This window comes from Monodon monoceros, unplaced genomic scaffold (assembly GCF_005190385.1).
Source record: "Monodon monoceros isolate NGI ecotype Baffin Bay Population unplaced genomic scaffold, NGI_Narwhal_1 Super_Scaffold_5, whole genome shotgun sequence".
NCBI classification, from domain to species: Eukaryota; Metazoa; Chordata; class Mammalia; order Artiodactyla; family Monodontidae; genus Monodon; species Monodon monoceros.
The window spans coordinates 21926567-21950230 of NW_021703782.1; the positions used below are offsets into that span (position 1 = coordinate 21926567).

General features: G+C 41.8%; 1 protein-coding gene across 1 annotated transcript in view; it reads left to right on the forward strand.

Moving 5' to 3' along the window:
- Window positions 1-23664, forward strand: part of SHC3 (SHC adaptor protein 3) — a 141342-nt gene that overhangs the window by 31339 nt on the left and 86339 nt on the right. Inside the window, exon 2 of the mRNA XM_029203279.1 lies at window positions 11604-11674. Coding sequence (XP_029059112.1) covers window positions 11604-11674 — 71 coding nt within the window. The remainder of the gene's footprint in view (window positions 1-11603; window positions 11675-23664) is intronic.

A 23664-nucleotide genomic window follows, 5' to 3' on the forward strand; every position in this document is an offset into this window, starting at 1 on the left:
ATTTTGGGATAATTACTTCCATTTTTTATATGTAGCTTTTGAAAGACCTGGTTATTATCATACTGTATAGTCTTTAAAAATTGGCTATGTTGCATTCTTTTCTCAGTATTTATACAGTCTTCATAAATATGTGATGATGACATAGTCCATCCAATAGCTTCACCACACTGGCCCTCATCTCCTGAGGACGGTTTAGTTTGTGTCTTTGTTGTTCTTGTAGTAAATAATAGTTGATAAAGCATCTTTGTGTATGAAGCTTTTTTAGGAGTGAGGATCATTAAGACACATTCCTTATAATTTCAGCAATGATGTTTCTGGAGCAAACGAACAGAGCCTCTTTATATGTATAGAAAAATTATTTTCTGTGTGGTTGTACAGATTAAAAATATTTTTATTATAAGGTTAATGCATCTACTCTTTTTGTATTTGTTACACACACACACACACGCACACACACACACACACATGAAAATCCAACCATCCTTAATGATATAACATCAAAGTACGAGGCCACTTCTCTCCCTCAGCATACTCCCTGTGGCATGCCAGGTGTGTATCGTGTCATATCCTTTATCAATATAAGCACACACACACACACACACACACACACACAGAGAGAAAGAGAAATGTGGATGTGTGTTTGATTAGGCAGAGAAAATATGAGGAAAAAGAAGGCATTTATCTAGATTATTATTGTTAAAAAAAAAAAGACAATATGGCCCTGCTTTTTTTTTTTAACATTTCCAGACTTTTTTTTTATGGTTTACCCTTCTATTACTCAGGTTCATGGAATTTCAAGCTACACTTTATCTTTCTTTAAATACCGTCCTTTGCAGATGGATCCTCACGGTGAAAATTCAGATCTGCCCATGGTCCTGAAGAACAAGCACTAGGGCTCAGGAAACAACCCCAGCTCCCCCTGAAGGCCCAAGAAGGGTGGGCACAGCTTTGAAAGTCTGGGTGTTTCCCAATGCCCTGAGGGTGGGCACAGTGGTATCTCCCTCTCCCCGAAGAGTGAGGAGCGTATTTGTAATCTGAATATTGCTTGCCAGTTTGTGAAGCACACTACACTCTAACCGTGCAAGAGGCTCTGCCCCTCAGGTTTCAGAGGGCCCAAGCAACATGCAAGAGTGGGATAAATTTCGGGGCCTGGGAGTTGTCGGTTCAGGGTGGCAGGTTTCAGTGAGCACTACAAACCTTCCCTGGCCTCTCAGCCCTCCTGCGAGTCCAGTTTTCTGTTATTCTAGGACCCGGTCCCTCGGTCCTTAAATTCCTGCATCCCATGGGGAAGTTTTGCAATTCGGTCTCCAAAATGTGTCCCCATCCCCCAGACCCCTTCACTCCCTAAAACTCCTGGTAGGGCAAGGAAAAACACGCCTGCTAGGACAATTCTGATGTCCCCCTTGTCCTTAGACACTCACGGCCGAGGCTCTGGGTCTCCAGGTCTCTGTAGACCTCTGAGATGGCAGCTCCTGGCTCTCCGGGTGAGGAGAGAGCCATCAGAATCAGTGGAGGGTGACAGACCTGTGACTAATCTTTCCCAACTCATTTCTGGCTTCCTGCCCTTTCCGTTCATTTGTAGCTGGCTCAGGCACACAGTTGCCAAGAAACGTCTTTATCAAGACCCTCTTTTACAAAATAATGGCTTTTGTCTTAGTGCTATCGGCGGTTATCGCTCTTTTCTTATGTATTGAAGGCACAACATTTTCCCTTATTTTCCTCCTGCCCCGAATGAATCGAGTTTTCTTTCAGGATCTTTGTAAGTTGCAGTTCTTTTTCTGAGGGCTCTGGATTCTTGCCTACACACCCCATTATTTCTTTGAATTCCTTTTTAAAAAAATTTCTTTGAATTCTTGAACAAGCTGGCTCAGTTTATTCTATCAGTGACACTTATTTCTGTTATAGGAACTCTGTCTCCAACCCTAGATGTTTTTGGTTTTAATGTTTCTCATCCAGAAAGCTGATTTTATTCTGAGCTCTTAAGTTATTATTGCTAATAATAGTGCTGTTTCCCCATATTCCTCTGTTGCCTGGAGAAATCCTTCAGACACAATTGCAAATACTTTATTTTAATATTGTGAACGTGGGTTTTCACAAAGTCCATTTACCAATGTTATGACATCAGTTTCCTAAGATTTGGGATGTTCTGAGGCCCTACCTGGGGGCTGTGTCCAAGGCTTATTGCAGAAAACAGGAGCCAAAAGCCACAAAGTCCTGGGACCCTCAAGGTTAGCTGGAGTTTGAAAAAAATAAAACACACTGAAACATATGCCATTTTTAGCTAAGTATGAACTGTAGCTGAGCCCTCAGCCTCATGTATAAAGGTACCCCTAGGAACCTGGCCTCAAGTGTACAAATAATATTACTGGTATCTTGAGCCACATGTATGCCAGGAGTTATGTGAAACACTTGACAGGTGAGTTTTATACTCATGGCAAATTCAGGACATAGATATTGACATCACCATTCTTGTTTAAGGAAAACAAGACTCTGGGAGATTTATTTCAAAAAACTAAGCCTTCAACTATTAAATGGAAAAACCAAGATTTGAACTTACATAGCCTGCATACAACACTGATCAGATAAAGAAAGTTCAGAAAGTTAGATCAGTCTTTATACAGATAAATCTCAGACCTAAGTGGACATCAAAATCCATAGAGAGCTTGCAGTAAGTTAGGGACTTGCATTTCTAACAAGTTCCCAGATGCTGCTACTGGACAGGGGACCACACATAGAGAGTCACTGCCTCAGATTAACAGTTCACATGGACAGTGCTTCGTGGTCTCTCCTTCAATTTCCTAACAATTTGTCTTTCATCCTGTCTCTGGCACATTTCTTTTGCTTCCCCATGGTGTAGCTGTCAAAGGATGACCAGAAACTGTAATGTCTTCAAAGGCACAATACCTGTTCAAATTCTCTCTACCTGAGCATCCTAACAGGTGCAGATAAGTGTTTATTAATTGTGGCATGAATGATGTAGGGTCTTGTTACCTGTTGTTAGTAAACAAATGCTTATATTATTAATAGCTATGATTTAATTATTACTTAAGCATTTTACAGTCATTTAAGAGATGTTTCTTTGCTCAGTACCAGAAGCCTAAAAGGCAAATTACTCAGTAGGCTAACAAAATATTGAAGATATAATAGACTTTTCTTCAGGTCTAGATGGACAACATCCCCATTTATGGGCCATGCTTGAAAATTCAAGCCTGGGTTTACCATAATTCCAAATGAAATTTGAAAGGGGCCTCTAATAGGCACTGAAGCTAGAAATCACCAGGGTTAATTATTCATAAATTCTTCTAAACTCCTCTGGCCAGAAAGGTATGGGGACTGAGGAACAGTTACTGTTAACAGTGCAGCTCTCAGAAGCTGCGTTGGAGCTTGTGACTCCTAGACAGTAGACAGTCCAGGCAATTCCACCAAAACTCCAAGGTCTGTGACTTGGCCTGCCTGGGATCACACACCCGTCCTTGACCAATTGCTGAGGCTTGGGGATGGAATTCAAAGACGCCCATGATAGGAATAGCCTACCTGAGAGGTGTGGCTGGTTTCACTAACCACTTCACTTTCCATTGCATTATCAGAACAAGGTAGCTCTCCAGAAGATTCAGGAGGGCTGTTCCAGATCCCTTGTAATTTGAGATACCAGATGACCTTAATCACTTTGTGATCAATTCTACATCATAGCTTGGAGGTCCAATTTTATTAAGTATGGTCTTTTTCTTTTGGTGGAAAATATTTTTATTTTTTCCTCATTTTGTAATTGTATGATTAATAAATGAACATGTTTTTGTTATAAAATGTCTAAATAATGTAGAAGTATTCAGGGATAATACTCCTTCCTAATCATTCCTCCTTCCCACTGCTCTCCCCAGCAGTATCTGCGCCATCTTTGTCTCTTCTCTATGCCTTTATGTCTTCAAAAGTGGACCTAGTGAACCAAGCATCCTTTTGTTCACACCCTTAAGTGGTCCCCTCTCCTTGAATCTGGGCTGACACTGTGACTTGCTTTAACCAGTAAAATGTGGAGGAAGTAACAGTGTTTTTTTGAGACTAAGCTTAAATCATTAAAAAAATGGCTGCTTTTGGAACCACAGTTTGGATGTGCCCTAAATGTTTAACTATACATTTATTGATCAACATTTGAGGAGGGGATTCAAATTTTCACTCTTTAGAGGCAATGAAGTAATGAATATTTTGCATGTACAATTTCATGCACTTATGCATGAATAGAGACCTACAAATAACATTACTGGGTAAAGGACAAGCACATTTTCCATATCCATGGATACTTCCAAATAGTCTTCCAAAAAGTTTTCACCAAATTACACTTGTTACAAGAATGTGTGACAGAGCCCATTTTCTTGCCTCCTCACCCAACTCACTATTCTGCTGGGTGAAAAATTGTATCTCTTTCTGGTATTATTTTAATTTCTCTGATCCATCCATCTGGGCACGCGTCTTTACAGATGCATGTTGGCCAATTGTCTTTCTTCCTCTGCGAATCTTCTGTTTGTATCCTTTGCCCATTTTGTCTATTAAGTTGATGGGCTTGCTTAAATTTTTTGTGTTTGTTTTGGATTTTTCTCAGTCTTTCACTTGCCTTTTCATATTGTTTATATCATTTGTCTTTTTCTTCAAAAATGATTAATTTTCATGAGCTCACTTATGGCCTTTGAGTTTTAGGTCTTTTGACAGAAATATAATTTTCTATTTCTTGTAATGTTTCAATAATTTTATTTCTTAGCTTTAGCTCTTTAATCATTTTGTGATTACTTTTGTGCTTGGAGTTAGGTGAGCATTTTAGAGAGGGCATGACTTTCATACATAACACACACCTTATACACCATACACAACAGCTGTGGGCAGGGCTGTCTAGATAGATCTTTTCCTAATGTACAGCTAGTCAAATCCCCACACTTGCTGACTGGCTTATTTTTTCTTTAGTGACACCCACAGATCTGTATACCTTTTTCTTCTCAGCCCCATTCTAGTCCCTTGCATGATTTGTCTATTCCCATGTCAATATCACGTAACTTTCACGAGTTACTTTTCATTTTTATTTTCTTCAGAAATTTCTTTGTGTTCTTAAGGATCCTCCTTTATAAGTTTTGGAATTAGTTTTTCTAGTTCTGGGGGTAAAGTCCTGTTGGGACTTTAATTGGCATCACAGTGAAATTATAGATGAATTTGGAGGAGGATTGGCATGTTTTTAGTATTAAATCATCCAATCCAGAAATCATGGTATGTCTTTCCATATAAGCAGGTTTTAAAAAATTTACTCATCCATCATTAAAGTTTTTTTTCCAACTTAATCTCGCAAATTTCTTGTTTATTTCATGTTTCTTGTTTCTTTTGATTGTAAATGTGTTACTATTTCCCTGCTTTCTTTTGTTAGCAGTTGCCTGATTTGAATCTGTTTTATCTTCTTAGTATTTTCTTTGTCAGTTTATTTAACACACATATATCCTTTTTATATCTTTATTGGAGTATAACTGCTTTACAATGTTTTGTGTTAGTTTCTGCTGTACAACAAAGTGAATCAGCTGTATGTATACATATATCCCTATATTCCCTCCCTCTTTAGCCTCCCTCCCACCCTCCCTATTCCACCCCTCTAAGTGGTCACAAAGCATCAATCTGATCTCCCTGTGCTATGCAGCAGCTTACCGCTAGCCATCCATTTTACATTTGGTAGTGTATATATGTCAGTGCTACTCTCTCACTTCATCCTAGCTTCCCTTTCCACCCCATGTCCTCAAGTCCATTCTCTACATCTGCATCTTTATTCCTGCCCTGCCACTGAGTTCATCAGTACACACATATATTTTTAATCAGTGTGAAAGTCTTTGACTTTTAATTAGTGGGTTTGATCCATTTATGATTGTTGTGACCAATGAGGTGTTTTGACCTATCACCGATGTTTTGTTTAATGTTTTTTCTTTCCCTTTAATTTGTGCGTTTTAATTTTTTCCCTTCTTTTTGCTAGTGGGGCTATTTAGTTTGGAAGTTGATCATTTCATTCTTATTTTTAGAGTGGCTTACAATTTCTTACACATGTATGTAAACTTACATTTTTCTACTGCTACCTAGAATTAGTTCTGGCCCTACTTTCACAAAACACAACTGCCTTTAGCAAGCTTCCCTCATCCTCTTCAACCACTCTTTTTGATCTGTCCCCTACCAGCCCTGTTGAGGTCTTCTGAGATTTTAGCTCCCCATCATTGTAAAAAAAGTATTTGGAGTTATGCATCAATAATTATTAAGTCATAAGGCATACCTGTAAATTTTTTTGATTCTTTTCATATCATTGTTTCTCGTAGCCCACATCCTTCTGTTTCTTGTATTTCCATTTTCCTGGAATAATTCTTTCAGAGAGCATCTGTGGGTGGTTAACTTTCTGAGTCTTTGCTTTGCCCTCCCACTTGAATGGTAGTTTGGATGGATATAAGATTCTTGGCTTAGTACTTCTCAGTCTTCTGATGTTATTTGTTTTCATGTATTTGATGCTGAAAGAGAACTTTCTTTGTAAGTAACCTTTTTCTTTCCCCCTCGTGGACTGTTTTCAGGATGTTTCTCTCTTGGTCCTTTTGTACTGAAATATGAAAAAAGTGGATCTTTCTTCATATTTCTTCTTGAGCCTTGTAGCCTCCCTACAACACTATAAATTTTACTCTCTTTGTTCTTAAATATTTCTTTCCCTCTACTTTTTTCTTTTCTTTTCCTGGAATTCCTGTGAGGCTGATGCAGGGACTTCTGCATCTAAATTCCAAAAATGTACACTCTCTTTTGTATTTTAATCTCTTTGGCGCTAGGAGGTTGTCTTCAGTTCTGGGAGGTTTTCTAGGCTCCATTGTCCAGGCTTTCACAATTCTTCAGTTTTGTACATCTCTGGAGCCCATTGATTGAATTTTCTATGTAGTAAAAACCAGGTAGACATGGGATGGAAAAATCAAACTCTCATTCCCTGTGGTTACCAAAACTTAGAAAATAATGCCTCAGAATACACTGAAGAAAAAAAGTGTAGGATATATATATATATATATATATAATAAAATTAGATAGCCTTATTAAATGTGATAAATAATATCTGAAATGGAAACAACTCTAATGTTTATGGATACAAAAACTTAATAATAAATGTAATTCTCTTCAAGGTAATATATGAAATTTTGATCGTAATCCAAATAGTTTTTGAGGGCAGGAGAACCTGACAAAATGATCTTAAAGTTCTCAAGGAAAAATATGTACAAGAGACACAGAAATTGACAAATGACATAGAATAGAGTTTAGGTAAAAGTCCATACAGAAATAGGAATTTGATATACCACAAAATTGGCACATCAATCTAGGAAAACATGGATGAATTATTAAATCAGTGGTACTGATATAAGTAATAGTCCATTTGGAGACTAGTATTATAATTCATGTCATAGCCTGTATAGACAAATTCCAAATCGATAAAAAAGGTAAATGAAAACATTAAAGTGAATGTATAGATAAATAAATGATAAATATTGTTAAAATAAAATTTGGGAGAATATTGTAAGAATCTAGGGACACAAGACCTTCTTAAGCAAGACAGGGCATTCCAAAGCCATACAGAAAAGGATAGACATGTGATCACAGTAATTATTACCATATTTCTACAGTAACAATTCTTTTAGGTAAAATGTAGAAACTGGCCATCAAAAGAAAAATGACTGAATGGGAGATTAATATCACATTAATCTATAAGAAAAAGATTAAAAACTTAATAGAAAATTGGGCCAAAGATATGAATAGTCAATTAACAGAAAAAGAAGTGCAAATAGCCAACAAACAAATGAAAAAACTACATAATCTTATTAGATATCAAAGAGATTCAAATTAAAACAAAACAAAAAAAAGAAATCTTTGCCCATGAGAGGCAAAGGTTCAAAAGACTGATGCTGTCCACTGTTATGAAGGATAGAGAAATAAACTTTCTTAGACATTGGTGCTGAGAGGACAAATTGCTACAGCCCCTTGGAAGGGTAACTCAACTCGGCGATGTTGGTGGTGGTGTTCACGTAGCACTGCAAACGTGGTGGTGGTGGTCATCATGTAATTCCCTGAAGTTGGTCATGGTCTTCATATAACTGTGACAGCAGTGGAGGTACTGACATATCTGTGAAGGTAGTGGTGGTAATCATATAACTCTGAGAAGTTAGTCTACATGTTACTCTGCTACATTTGTCATGGGATTCACATGGCTTTGCGTTAGTGTTGGAGGTGGTATTCACAAGAATCTGTGACACTGATTGTGGTCACGTTCATTTAACACTGCAGAGTTGGCTGTGTTATTCAAATAATTCTGCAATGTTGTTGTTGGAGGTATTCATGTGACTCTGCAATGATCAATGTGATAGTATGCATCTAACTCTGCAATGTTGGTCATGTTATTGGTTATTCTGTGAAGTGGGTGCAGGTGGTCTTCACATAACTCTGCTGTGGTGGCCATGATATTCACATAACTGCAATGGTGTGGTGCTGATGATATTCAATTGATGTTGGATGTTGGTTATGGTATTTATACAACCTGTGGTGTTGGTTGTGGTAGTCACATAACTCAGTGGTTTCGTTGGTGGTGGACTTCCCATAACCTCATCATTGGCTGTCTATTCCCAAAGCTCTGTGACTTTGGTCACGGTATCCACATAACCCTGTCATGGTGGGGGTGTTTGCATGCACATAATCAGCAACTGTGGTAGGTGCGTTCATGTGGTTTTATGATGTTGTTGCTGATGTTATTTCCATGGCTCTGTGGTTGGCCAGGTGTTCACATTTCACATACTACCATGGTGGGGGCAGAGGTGGTGTATGATGAGGCAACCCAAGATGGCTGTTTTTTGTTCTCTGTGCATTCCCTGCTTGACCAGTACTTGCTTCACTTACACCCTACTCACATGGCTGACCTTCCTACATACTTGCCCTCAGTCCAAGCTAGTGATCATTCTGATCTTTAGATCAGGGCATCTCCACTGTGATAGCTTATCAAAGGGGTGGTGAGGGATGTGCTCCTCTGCTGGTTTCCCTGGTAACTGATTGCCAACCTGATGTCAATTCCCCCTATAATTGGTAACCTCCCTCTACCCTGGGAGTGAAGATTACTGCCATGTCCTGCCCGCCCTCTGCTGCACACGGCAGGTTGTCACTCTAGGACCTTGCTTCAGACCTGTAAGATCCCCCTATCCATTAAATTGTTGATGTCTCTGTCACTGACTCCGAACTCTTTCTTGGGTCTTGAGGCTGGGCAAGTGCAGGGCTTGCAGGCCTGTAGGGTGCAGCCCAACAGGTGGTATTCAAATAACTATGTGGCAAATGTCATGTTTTCACATGACCCTGCAGTGTTGGTGGAAGTTGTGTTCACAGATGCTGTGAAATTCATCACGGTATTCCTATAACCCTAAGACGTTATTTTGTTATGGTGTTGGCATAATTGTGCAACATTTGTGGTGCTACTCACATATCTTGTGTTGGTGGTGATGGTGTAATTCAGATAACACCAGGACTTGGTCATGGAACTTACATAGCTCTATGACAATGGTAGTGTTGGCATTAACATATCACTGTGAGGTAGTGATATTCCCATAACTGAGAGAGCATTTACAGAATTCACATTATGCTGTGGTGGTGTTGGTAGTATTTACATATCTCTGCAATGTTATAAAGTGGTCTTCAATAACTCTGTGACAGTGGGCATAGTAATCAGATGATCTACAGTGGCCACGTCATATTCACACATCTGCAATGGTGGTCATGGGGTTTCCCTAAGCCTGTGACCATGGATGTGGAATTTGCATAACCCTGCAATGGTGGTGGTGATGGTAGTCATATATCTCTGAGAGATACTGACACAACTTTGCCACTTTGGTGGAAGTAATTACTTTGGTGGAAGTAGTTAACATTAATTTGTAATGTTGCTGGTGGTGGTATTCACCTATCTCTGGGATGTTGTGATGTTCACATAACTGTGACAGTGTTGGGTGTGGCAACCTTATAACTCGGTAAAGTGTATTGTGGTATCCACATACCTTAGTGACAGTGGTCGGCATATAACTCTGCTGTGGTGGTGATGGCATCCACACAACTCTATAATAGCAGTGGTGGCAGTCACATAATGATGCACTGTTGTTCATTGTTTTCATGTGACTTGTGACATCGTTGTAGTATTACATAATTCTGCAATGTTGGTCATGGTATTCATGTAACTTTGTGATGATGTTGCATAAGTCTTCGACTTTGGTGGTGGAGGTAGTCATATAACCCTGCGATGTTAGTCTTCGTATTCACATGACTCTGAGATGTTGTCATTTTAATCACATGACTCTGCAATGTTAGTGGTCGTCTAATTCATATGTCTCTGCGACCATTCATGGTACTCACATAACTGATGAAGGTGACAGTATTTAAAAAACTCTGTGACTGTGCAGTGGTTAGAGTAATAGTCACATTTCAGAGAAGTTTAAAGTTTTGTTTAAAGTTATATAAGAGTATATGACAGATCCAGGCTCAAATTCAGGCTTTCTGAATAATTCAAATGCAGTCTTTTCTGTACTACACCATGAGATCTCTTCCTGCTAAGTCTAAATTTAAAGACATTGGTATAAAACATCTGTACCGTCAAACTCCCCAAAGGCTTTGGAACACAAATATTCTATCTCTTCCACTCTAGTGGTGTGTCTATAGCTTTAGTTTTGGCCATATATTCACATATACACATACATTTTCACGTGTAAAACTGATAAAAAATTTAACTACAAATTTAGACGTGTAAGTTGAAATTCTGAAAATTTATGTTAAATTATGCAGAAGAGGTCTTTCTGGTAAACCAAAATAAAGCACCTTTGGGGGTAATCTATAGTTTATTCATATAACCCAAAATACATTTATTAAATAATGAAGTTTAATTTTGGCCAAAATGTTGGTATTATAGTGTTTTCATTCTTTCTTTAAAATTATAAACTTCTAGAAGCTTTGTAAAACACTAGAAATGTGATGCTGGAATGTTGGAGTTTGGGTGGTGGTTACATGACAGGTACATGTTTAAACAATCATTGAATTAAACATTTAAGATTTCTGGGGACTTCCCTGGCAGTCCAGTGGTTAAGACTTCGCCTTCCAATGCAGGGGGTGCGGGTTCAGTCCCTGGTTGGGGAGCTAAGATCCCACATGCCTCATGGCCAAAAAACCAAAGCATAAAACAAATTCAATAAGGACTTTAAAAAAGGTCCACATCAAAAAAAATCTTGAAAAAAACAAATTTCTGCATTTTACAGCATGCTAGTTATACCTTGACAAAAGTTTTTGAAAATGTATTTCTAAAGAAAGTGAAAATACTAATGGATTTCAGAAAAGTTAAGCATAGTGTCAAATGTCAGCACTCAGGATATTTGCTGATGGGTGTGAGTTATTACTTTTATTACTTTTATAGAAATGGAACAAAGTGTCACCATGAATAAAAAGTTAAAATGTGGCTAAGAAATGTGTATGCCTCCCAAAATGGCCTTGTTGTAGTTAGGAATTGTCTCTTCTTGTCAGTTCTCAGTGCTCATGATTTACATTTTCTCGCCTTGCAGTACTTGGGGTGCATTGAAGTTCTTCGCTCAATGAGGTCACTTGACTTCAGTACAAGGACACAAATTACCAGGTAAGCCCTCTTGAAAATGGACTCCTGTGATTTTACTTTGGAAAGGAATGCTTTCTGAGGTGAACAACTAGAAATTTCCAGAGGGGAAGTCTGCCCCTTGAGTGCTGGTGACTGGCGACAGGGAGTCAGGACCCACTGTTTCAAGTCTCTTTAGTGTTCATCCATGTTTGTGACATGTGTGTCTTAATACAAGCCCCCTGAAGGACACTCTCCACTTCTAAGCTCTTTTTATAATTAAGCTGGAGCGTTTATGTTTGTTTCTTTAATAAATGAAACTCTAAGACCAGATTGATATTTTAAAATCTACTGAACTGTGTTATTTGTTTTTAAAAAGAAAATCAAGATGTCAGAGAGAATTTCCAACAGTATACATAGGGAATAAAATGCATAGAATTGGAAGTAGAAATCTTAATGGGAGTAGTAATTTAGAAAGCTGACCAAGTATTTTAAGGTGTCAGTGGTTTTGAACAGGTTTATATATTCTCCAACATCAACTAGATTTTAAACTTCTTGAGGGTCAGTTCTGTTTTTGACCATTGGTTTTAAAAAATTCATAGTCTAGTAGAGCGTGTACCTTTAGAAAAATGCCAATTTCAAGTCATCTTGAAGAAGAGAACCGGAAAGCTAGGACTGGGTCTGTGAAATAGCTACATTTCTGAGGGCAATGAGCTTATATTGCTTTGGCAGTCGTGGAATTGTTTAATCTAAATAGTGATATCAGAAAATGCCTCATTTTTATTTCATTCAAATCTCTCTATTGGATATCTTTGGATTAGCAAGCCAAAAAGTAAAGATTGAGCTTTAGAAAGCAATTATTGGTAGTAATTAGCTACTCAGTAGTGTACATTGCCTCAATTCTATGCTTTAAGCACAACAGTGAAATCTCTTCTTGCTCATTGAAGAAATTCGTGTTCAAAGAGTTGAAGTTCCCCTTCTCTCTAAAGCAACTCAAGACACACGTATTGGGAGCACACTGACAGTAGTAATCTATACCAAGGGAATAATCCATCTCTACATATTTGTACAAAATGGTTTATGGAAATTGCCAAGGCAAAGAATGGTATTTTGAAGTGAGAGCATTTAAAAGAAAAGTTTGAATGTTTAATCAATCATTCATTCATCCCAGCCATGAAAAATGCACGTGCCGTGCGGGGTGGGCAGAGTGCTTGGCCGCGGGCCTGGGGACACTGGAACCTGTGACACTGGTCACCTTCTCGTGGATGGTGGCAGTTTTTTTTTTTAAACTTACAAAAAACTGAAGTATATTTGATTTACAGTGTTGTGTATGGTGCATTTTCTTTAAAGAGAATTGTCGACCATTTCTACTGAATTCACTTTATAGATATTAGAACTTCTGAGATGATTTTATGTCATTTTAATTCTTCTGATGTATTTATCAAGTGTTTACTGTGGCTGTGCACATGCAGCATGCTGGCCAACTTGGGCTGTCCTGCTTTGCAAGACCTCCTGGTTTGGAGGGAGAAAGATGCACATGCAAATGACTGAGGGTCCTGTGAGGGGCACAGAGCAAGTCGGGCTCCTCAGGAGTGGAGGTGGGTGGGGACCAGTGAGCACACCCAGTGTGCCCTTGGATGAAGGTCTCAGCACTATTTGAGACCACCTATAGTAGTGGTAGAAGAAAGCCATGGAACAGATATCCAATCCCATTCCATTTAGATTTCAGCAAAGGTACAGCAATGTAATGGGCCAAGTGGAGTGCCATTCTTTGACTCAGAAAACTTGGTGTTGCATTCTGGTTATACCATAATTGCTTTGAGTTTATTAGACTTTTAAGAAAAAATCAATTTATTTATCTTAATTGAAGTATAGTTGATTTACAATGTTAATTTCTGCTGTACAGCAAAGTGATTCAGTTATACATATATATATACATTCTTTTGGGTTTATTAGATTTTTGAAAACTATGTTTGCTTTTCTTTATGATGCTTTCTATTGTTTGCCTCATTTTTATCGTGTGACATGTTTCTTATTTTAGTAATAGCCAGAGACCACTTGTAGGAAACAATTTGACAAGTCAGCATCAGAAAGAAGCCTTTGCACCCAGGACAGGAATGCCCAATGATGTCCTGTAGACGTGGCATATTTTAAAGCCTACGTGGTAGCTGAGTGTTAAACACCCTATGATTAAACTCTACCACCGAGGTTTACTTTATATACTAAGGTCATTCTTGAAAGGTTTTAGGGAAATCTAATGTAATTGTTAGATCAGGCCCTAGTAAAGCCTGTTTCCAAAGCTTCTTAGCCATGCCTTTCATAAAAATACATATATATATATATATCTTTTATAAGGAAACAACCAATCCCTACTCATCTGTTCCGCTATTTCAAGGTTTGGGTGTGTCTTTTAGAGGTTCTGACAGCCAAACCAGATGTCCTTTTGTTGGGGTCAGTTTAGTTTTATGCTGTTCCTGAGTCGGGGTTCAGATTGATTGTGGTGCTTGCAATCACATCAGCATTGGATTACTGATCTCTTACTAATAGGTCACTTTAAAAACTACCCGGGAGCTGCCATTGTTGGTGACTGTTAATGGCCTTGCCCTCCTAGCGCTCTGGGCAGAGGCTGTTGGTGACTCGTTCACAGTAATCAGTGCCCGCCGTGTGGAGGAGATGGCCTGTATGTGGAGCCCAGCTCTGCTAATTTCTACCCCAATGGTTGTTGTGGGAAATAGAACAATTTCTATATCTGATGCCCACAGGACAGGCCCTGGCAAAAGGGCAGCCTTGTTTAAGTGTTTGCTCCGTCCTGTTGCCTGAGCTTGTATTCAACACGTACTGGGACACAAGACCCCAGTGTCCAAAGAAGTGAGTGTTGGCAAGCATGGGGGCATTTGAGGGCATATAGATCATGGCCTCGACAGCCACTGCTTCCCCGGGTCAGCCTGCTGGTAGGGTACATGGAGGAGTTGAGAGATTCGGTATTTGTGAAAGTCTGCCCAGGGGACAGATGCACACCAGAAGAAGAAATATCTCCTGTAGAAGAACTAGCTTCCCAATGTGCCCCTGGTCACACACCCGGCATGGCCTCACAGAGGGCGAATCTCTTGAGCTCCTTCCCCTCAATGTGTCCTCTGTCCGGGAAGACTCCCTACTCCCTTATGACAAGGCACTGTTAAGGCCATACAGGAATCCCGCTGCCGAAGGTGGGCCACTCTAGAGCTTGTGGCAACTGCCCTGTGCTCCCTGCCCCCCCACCAGGAGCACGTCACAGTCCTTGAAACCCACAAGGGACTGTTCTTCCCGTGTAGATTTCACACCGTGCTGTGCAGCCCCTGAGGGCCTTGGGGGAGGGTCTCAGCTTGGTGTCACCCTGGAGAAGGTGGGGGTCCCAAGCAGGGAGGACCCAGGTCCCCAGTCAGAGGTCAGTCAGAGACCTCGGCTTTCATCTGAGTTAAGCCACTGGGTCTCCACACGAGGTGACTGTGGTACAATGCTGACAGCCACTGCTCCGGCGACTGGCCACTCTGCCCATGGGAACCACAACCTGCGTCTCCCTGAGACGTCCTCTCCTGCGACTTCTCTCACCTTGCCTTGGGGGAGGAGTTGAACTGAGTTATTGTACTTCCCATCAGAGCGAGATGTGCCTCATCAGATGGGGCCCACTCCGGGAAGATCGAGCTCTCGGTCTGACACTTGGAGAGCAGCCTGTTGGGCCGCCCTGCAGGGTGACAGGAAGCTCCCATGTGCTGTGGTCATGGGAATAACACGGCCTTACTTTCTTTCCCCCATCCCATCTGCTAATCTTTATTTGATTTATCGTGTTAAATTTTATCTATTATGGGAAATCACCTTAAGCCGTTTTTAGGGCATGGAAGGCTATAAATATATACGCAGTTAAACCCAGAGCACTCAGCAAGGTGGTCCTTCTCCAACAGTAAGTGTGAACATCTGATGTGTATTTTTGGTTCTAAATGACCCCAGCTGTTCTCCTGCACCGCTTGGACTCATCCGATAACTGCTGAGTTTGCTTTCCACTCAGGCCCACGTAGACATGTGGGCTCAGTGTGCGTGGTTTTGCTACACTTCCTGGGTGAGCTTCTATTAATAAAATGTTGTCCAGGGCCCACGACAAACCTGCTTTTCCAAATTGTAGAGAGTAAACAGTTGGATCTAGTTAACGGTTTTCGTTTCCCTCATTTTAAAGTTGTCATATTTTCAATGGGCCCTGAAGATACTGGTTTGGCCCAGACCTTGGCCAGCACTGCCCGTGGATGTGACCACTCCCTAGCATTCCGCTTTGCATCCACACACTGGAGGGTTCTGCTTTGGAATTGGGGCTTTTCAAAAATTCCCCAGGAGCATGCATAAACTCCTTTTGGTTTGAAACCAAACTCAAAATTTGTAAAAGGAGAACATTCTTCTTTGGGGAAAGTATTTCCTTCTGTTCTTATTCAACCTATTGATGGGGTCTCCGGAGACTTTTATCGTGGATGCTAGCACATGTATTGAAGTTCAGAGTCACCTGGCCACGACCTTCTCATGTTACCACAGCTCGAGGAGGCAGAGTGTAATGGACACAGAATCAGCCGTGAGCTGGTGAGTGGGACTGAACTCTGTGACACTGGATCTTCTCTGTCTGATGTTTCATGAGGGGACTTTGGTTAGAAGGTAGATGTGTGACCACGTGGAATTGCTCTGACAGTGCTGGGCACTGTGATAGCTGCAGGGCCGTGAGTTTGAACAAAATAGCCGGCATTGTCTGGAGGCGGAGGAGAGAAGGGAGCCCAGAGACGAGGTGTTCAGAATCACGGATGCTCCTGCTACAGTGAGAATGGCGGCCTGGCTTGCAGGGGCATTTCTCGCCAGTCGGGTGTGTGGAGGGGTCCATCCTCAGCCTGAAGGAAGGCAAGTCAGACGGCCTCGGTGCAGCGTCTCCACTCTGTCCACCCTCCCTTCCCCGAGTCGACCTGGCAGGCTTGGTAACACTCACTCCTCCAGTCACTTCTGGCTCAGTGCTCTCAAAAAGAAGAGAAAAAGGCCAAGGTAAAACCTTTCACCATGCAGTCCTTCAGCTCCATCCAGTCCCCGCGCATCCTCATCCGTGTGCATCCATCCCAGCTGCAGTGCATTTCCCCTCGTGTACTTGAAGGCCCCCCGGCACCGTGCGCCCTCGTTGGACTTCCTGCAAGAGAGGGGCCAACCAGGCTGCGGGCCAGGTGCCCTGGCCCCCTCCCCCCACACCGTATCCACTGCAGCCCTTCACCATCTCGCTTCAAACATTTGTGTCGTGTGGCCATTTCATCACCAGTTCATGGGGATCAGAGCAGCACACAGGGTGTGGTTTGGGAAAAGGCCATATTTACTAACAAGATATTTGTGTTGTTTGTGGAGGCTTTCCCACCTCAGGGCAGCATTCACCTGTGAGGAGCTGCGGGGGCAGAAGATGGATGCAGAGGACGAAGGGCAGGTAAGGCGTTGGACACCTCTGCCTCTGGGAGAACTGCACACAGCCCAGGGAATGACACGGGGTCTGGTTGCACTACCCTGAACAGTAGAAAGATGGAAACACCCAGGAAGGGTGGCGGGGGGGGCTCTGAACATCTTCTTTTCAGGTTTGGGGTGATCGTTCCCTCTTGGACTGTGACATGGACTCTACATGCTGCACCAAACCGGCAGGACTTTGGCTCTGTAGCTTTCTCACTTTGCAGGCTGAGAGGAAGAATTTGGAAGGTCCCTTTTTTGTAAACCCATCGTATCAATGATGTTAAGACGTGTGCTTGACACCTGGCAGGTGACATGGAAAACAAGGCTGACTTTTGCTTAGGTGCCTTGGTGCTCCACGGATCTGATCTCTCCAATTAGACTCCTCGGTCATAATATTGGAGAATTCCTTTTTCACTACAAAATAAACACCTGTAATGTTGATTTAAGTTCAACATGCCAGGAAAAGGAGCAAATCTGTAACAGTCTTCCCTGAGGCTGGTTGACTCTCAGGATTAGAAAGGAGAGCGGCAGGTGTGAACAGCCTGCACACCCGTCCCTCTGTACTCGACTAGTGCAGGTTGGTTAACTTGTGATTTTAGCCTTAGTGGCTCGTTCTAAATTTACTTTTTCTGAACACGTTTTTCAGACTGAGTCTCTCGAAGCCTTCCACCCCCAGGGGGACGAGGCCTGGCAAGGGGGGGAGTTAGTGTTTTCTCAGTTTAGAATTTTTTTTGAAAACACCAGCTTGCCTGCGTGCAAACGCATCCGGGCTTTGGATGAAGCAGGCTGAGTCCTTCCGCTTTACTTCTACATCGTTACTCAGGGCTTAACACCAACCAGAATAGTTTTGTGCCCCTGTGCCTCCTTCGTCATCATTTGCATGTGAGAATGTGCTAGACAGGGGTGCATGGATCACAGGTGCCCAAGAAACCACGACCGGGGAAAGAGGCCCAGAGTCACAAGGCAGTGGGACAGGCAGCAGGAAGCATGGGAAAAGTACCTCAGAAACATGGAAGAAGATCCCTGGGGCCTGGACAAGTCTGGAAGGACTTCCTGGGGAAGGGAGCATTTAACCCCTGGTGAATTTCTCCCCCGACCACATGGCAGACCAGAAGGAAGCATAAAACTGAGGCAGTTGCTTGCACTTGGGCCCCACAAGGGGTTCTGCCTGTCTGCCTCTGTGCAGTAATTCTAATGCCTGCCAAAGGGTGGGGCCTGAGTCGGATGCCGCGAAGGAACACAGGGAACCGTCTGCACCCATCTGAGGTCCTGCCCCGAGCCCGGCTGCCTTAGGACATCTGGGCCCTGGGGCAAAGGGACACGGGTGTCTGCTTTCCGATAGGCCTCAATTTCATGTTCTGTCTCTTCATGCTAATACATGTTGAGGCATTCACCCGCTTTGTGAGGATTAAATGAGACATTACTTCTGGAAACACCTGGCACAGGCTATGTACAGGAAAGGTCTCAAGGCCATTCCCTTGACCAGACCCACACGTACATGTATGTGCCTTAATCTGTCCTCTGAGCAGACCCTGAGACTTGGTGTGGGGAGCGTACTAGGGAGGGTGTGGTAGGGAGCAGAGGGTGGGAGTGGGCTGAGGGTGCTGGCAAAGCCTCCATCAGAGCAGCGGAGGCCAGACCCTGGCCCTGGAGGCAGCGTGGCCATGCTTATGCAGACGTCCCTGGAACCTAGAGTAGGCTGGGGGCTGCGAGATGACAGCTCTGGCTGAAGGCTTGCGGCTCCAATCACTCAGCTCCTGGGCCTGTCTCTCTGAATTGGATTTTTCTCTTGGGACCTCCTCTCTGAGCAGCTGTCCCAGCCTGATCTTTGGACAGCAGTCTGCTGACCCACATAGCAGAGCTGTATTTACATGGTTGGGGTTCCTCACCTAGCAGGTGAGTAAAGGGATCCTTGCATACTGGCCCAGAATTACCTCTCACCAGAGAGGTGCATTCCAGCTTCTCATTACCTCTCAGCATTGGTTTCTCTCTCATGGAACAGGGATGGAACCCACATAAGCAGGCTTGTTGAGAGTCTTAGAAATGAGACCTACATGGGGCTGCACCTGGCACATAGTAGGTATTCAGCAAATCTGGATACGGTTTTTACCATGGATTTAATTTTGCCGTTCACTCTTTCCAAATTTCTGTATATGATAATATCAACTGCAGATTGATATTACTCTAATTATCAATATCAATCAATTCAATTCAGGGTAGGTTTTCTAGCTGAAAAGAAACTTTGGTTTGATGCAACAAACTGAAGTTACTGAAAAGGATAAAATATTTGGTAATGTGACATTAATTTTCACTTGAGCCAATATTATCTAGTATTTCATTCTATCTTCTGCTTTGCCAATTGCTGCTGCTGCTAATAATAATAGCACTAGTATTGAATACTTACTGTATTGCTCTAAGCATGTTATTCATTCATTCAACAAATTTTTATTGATCACATACCATGTCTAGTCACTGTTTAGGTATTAGGAACAGAGCACTAAATAAAAGCAAACCCTCTACAGCAGAGAGAGAAAATAAGCACACAGACATATACAAAAGAAGGGTGTTAAGGTGAACCCCATGAACTTATCGCTTTTGTAGTTGAAAGTCATCAAATGTCAGCCATTTCATGTCGTTTGGCATAATAATTTCAGATAGTGGTGAGAGCGTGTGGGGTCTTCTCTCAGGATCCCTGGGAGGCGGGTTGTGTGCATTTTGGAGATGAGTAAGCTGAGGATCAGAAAGTTTAGAAAAACTGTCTAAGATCACAGAGCCAGGAAGTGGCAAACTCGAGATTGGAACCAGAGCAAGTCAGAATCTAGAATCAAGAGTCTCCTGTTGCTGCTTGATCAAGAGGGTTGCATCCTTCAGGAAGCCACAAGTGCTGGCAAACACCAGACACACTGGGCCGGGGGGCACACGTGGAAGAAGGAAGTTCGATGTTAATTATAAAACTCCTTTCCTGACCACAGTGACATGATGGTCTTGAGCAGGGCACAAAGCAAATGAGGCACTTGCAGTCCAGTTGGGATGAATGGGGCAAATATACATAAGGAAAATGGTCAGTTGTGGGGCAGAGTGGGCTCTGCAAAGACTGTGCTACTCCTATTCTACTTGCTTTATTCATCCTGGGAATGTTTGTCCTGTGCTTCAGCAGCACTTCATTGAATTTCACTAAATAATGGAAAGAAATATAATAAATGTGTCCTTAAAAACTTTTCATATGAAAAGTTTGTAGAAAGGATGAGGGCCTTGCCACCTTAACTAGCTCAAAGTGAGTAGGGTGGGTTAGAACGGGAAGAGGGGAAGTGGGAAGCGGGTGACTGGGGGGTGAGAGGATAGATGAGATGAGGAAGGGTGGGCTGGGTGAGGGGGATGCGAAATGGGAAAGGCTGCATAGAAGTGGGGTGAGACGGGGTGGGCTGGGTAAGGTGGAGGGGGCTGGGTGGAAAGGACAAGGTGCCATCTTTCTCTCCCAGAGGTTCTGGGTGAGTCGTATTCCTTTTCTCGCCTTGACCATTGGAATAAACCAGTCTGATTCTTATCTTTTTCCCAAACTAGAAAATACAGACATTATTCTTGTTTCTCCTTTCATTTCAAACACTGGTTAACACTTTATCAGGATGACCCCATCATCATAATTTTCTGGCAAGCCAGTTATGGAGATCAGGGGCAAGTTATGTAGCTCTCTCTCCCACTGAGGGCATAGTGCCCAAGGGCATGAAAACTTCCAACCATGGGACCTGTTCCTATGAACCTGGGTGGAGATATCTTTCTACTGACAGTCTGCTGGCTGGGTGTGTCAAGGTCAACTGGGTATGCATGGACCGGCAGCTCAGGGCTTGGCATGGGCTTGGACCTCCGGTTGATTGTACAGATGAGCCAGGATCTCACAGGATGTGTGGCTAGGAAGGGCAAGTGGCTAGGATAAGTTCATTGAAATGTTGTCATTGAAATACAGAGAAAGGGGTTAGATACAGTGTCTAAGAGTTTAAGCTGAGCAAGTTGAGGACTTTGCAGAGCCTCATGTGCAATACCTCAAGATTTGTTTGTTTGTTTGTTTGGTTATTTTTTTACTTCTTTAGCAGCTGGCTGTGTCTCCTGGTGAAACCTTTGGTTGGTAAAGACATGTCGCTCTTTACGTGAAGGCAGAGGAAACAGGAAACTTGTCAATTACCATGATGCCCTGCCATGGAGATTCTGTTGCACTGGGTTGGGGCGAGGCCTTGGGTGATCCCCAAGGTGGTCTGCTAATATCTCTGGATGATGGCAATAAGAACAGAAGATCTTTGTCTCTTCTCTACCATATTACACCACATGGAAAGGAATTCTCACCTAACCTGGGCTCCACTGTACTATGGATTTCTTGAAGAATCCAGCAGGCTGGACATAGAGGGGCCACACAGATATGTTCCGACCTGGGACAGGGTCCCCAAAGATTTAACACACATACACATATCATCTCATTTTCTAGAGCAGTGGTTCTCAAACTTGGACATAAATCAAAATCACCTGGAGACCTTGTTACAACAGATGGCTGGGCCCCACCCCCAGAGTTTTTCATCAGTAAGACTAGGGTGGGAGCTGAGAATTTCCATTTCTGTCAAGTTTTCAGGGGGTGCTGATGCTGCCAGATCAGGTACCACACTTTGAGAAGCAATGTTCCAGAGTTCTATTTTTAACTTCTGAACCATTTGCAACTACCATCTATGAAGCCACAGTTTGAAAATAGGTCCATTTATTATTTTTTCAAGTGATCCCACTCATCCAAAAATTTTAAAAATGGAGAGCATACATGGCTTGGTGGCTTAGAATGGTTTAAATAGAATCTATAAGATGAATATGTGGCGCTCATACCATACTCTCCTTAAGGACCATCTGGTATGGTGTATATTTATAATCCTCATGCCAGAAGCACATTTGTGTCAGAATGTACCCCTCTGATTGCTCCTTTTCTGACTCTTTCTCTGAGTTCACTTACCCCAAATATATCATTCCATAAGGAACCCTTTGCCCTTGCTGAGGGCAGCTAGTGTTGCAGGTTTTGGAGTCAGATTATCCGGTCTTCTTCTAGGCTGAACAACATTCCAGCTGTGTGATCTTGTGCAAATAACTTAAGTTCTCTGTGTCTCACTTTCCCCATCTTTAAAATGGGAATCATAATGGTACCTTCTTCATTGGGTTGAGAAGAAATTGTGTTAATATCTGAAAAGCACTTAACATGCTGTCTAGTACATGGAAGGGCTCAAGGCATGTTAACTAATACTGATATTTTCATTTTTATTATATCCTCTCATTGTTGGTAATCTCATTGCTTTAAATACCACTTCTAGGTATATAAGCCACAAATCTGTATTTGTACCTCTGGATCTTCTCTTAAGTCCATCCCTGTATTTTTAGCAGCTGACTGGACCTGTGTCTTCTTGGACATGCTCGGTCAGTCGCCAAGTCCTAAGCAACCTATCTCTGCCTCTCTGTTCTGTTTACATCCCTCCATTCTCACCTCTATTACCATAGTTAGGTCCAGCTCCCATCTCCTTGAATGCTTGTCATAACTACAGCCCACGCATTCTCCCGAAGTAGAAACCAGGGAGTCAGTCTTATATCATCTCTCCTCCCTGTTCAATTACCAATGCTGTCGATTCTCCCTTGGAAGCCTCCTGAATAATTTCTCTCCTTTCTTCTAGTCTCTCTCTCTCCTTCAATTCTCTTTCTACTTGCTAATCCTGAATGTGCCTGAAACATATTACTTCCTGTTAAGTTTCATTGTTTTATCCACTACCTGCAGAATACAATGAAAAAAATTTTAATGTTATTCAATGTTCTATTTGACCTGCCCCAGCATAACTTTCCAAATATATTTCTTATAACTCCCCATTATGCTTCCTTTGCACAACCACACCGACCTACACACTGCCCCATTCTCCTGGTCCACTGTCACACCTCAAGGGCAAAGATTCAGCCACAAGAAGTATTTGCTTTTGCCTTGAGCTATAAGACCACTTTGTCTGAATTGCTCTACAGGCTTTTACGTTCTTGCACATTGTATTAGACTTTTAAAGCCACAAGCTATATTTCATCTACTCTAAAATACCATCTCCTATACAAAACACTTCATTTTTTATAACCACTAAAAAATAAAAAAGAAAGCACTGCCTATTAAAATATGAAACAATGCTTTCACGTCACTTAGATTCAATTTACATAAATTGAAAAAGCTATTTTGGAATTTTGCAGACACAGATTTATATCATTATAATACTTCTACGTTTGTTAGAAGGAAAATATAAGTAATATGAAAAAGATATTCCTAAAAATTTCTTCTATTTCAGAGTCTGAATATAGTGAATCTTCTTTTTTTTTGACTTAGAATCTTGCTATTTTTTTTTCTAGGCTTTATTGTCCTTTGGGCTATTTCAAGAGCATTAGAAATCAATAAAATTGGAATCAGAAAAAGAATAGAAAAGTGTTTTTTAAAAAGCACTAAAATTGATAAACTACTACTTAGACTGGTCAAGGAAAGAGAGAGAAAATTCAGATTACAAGTA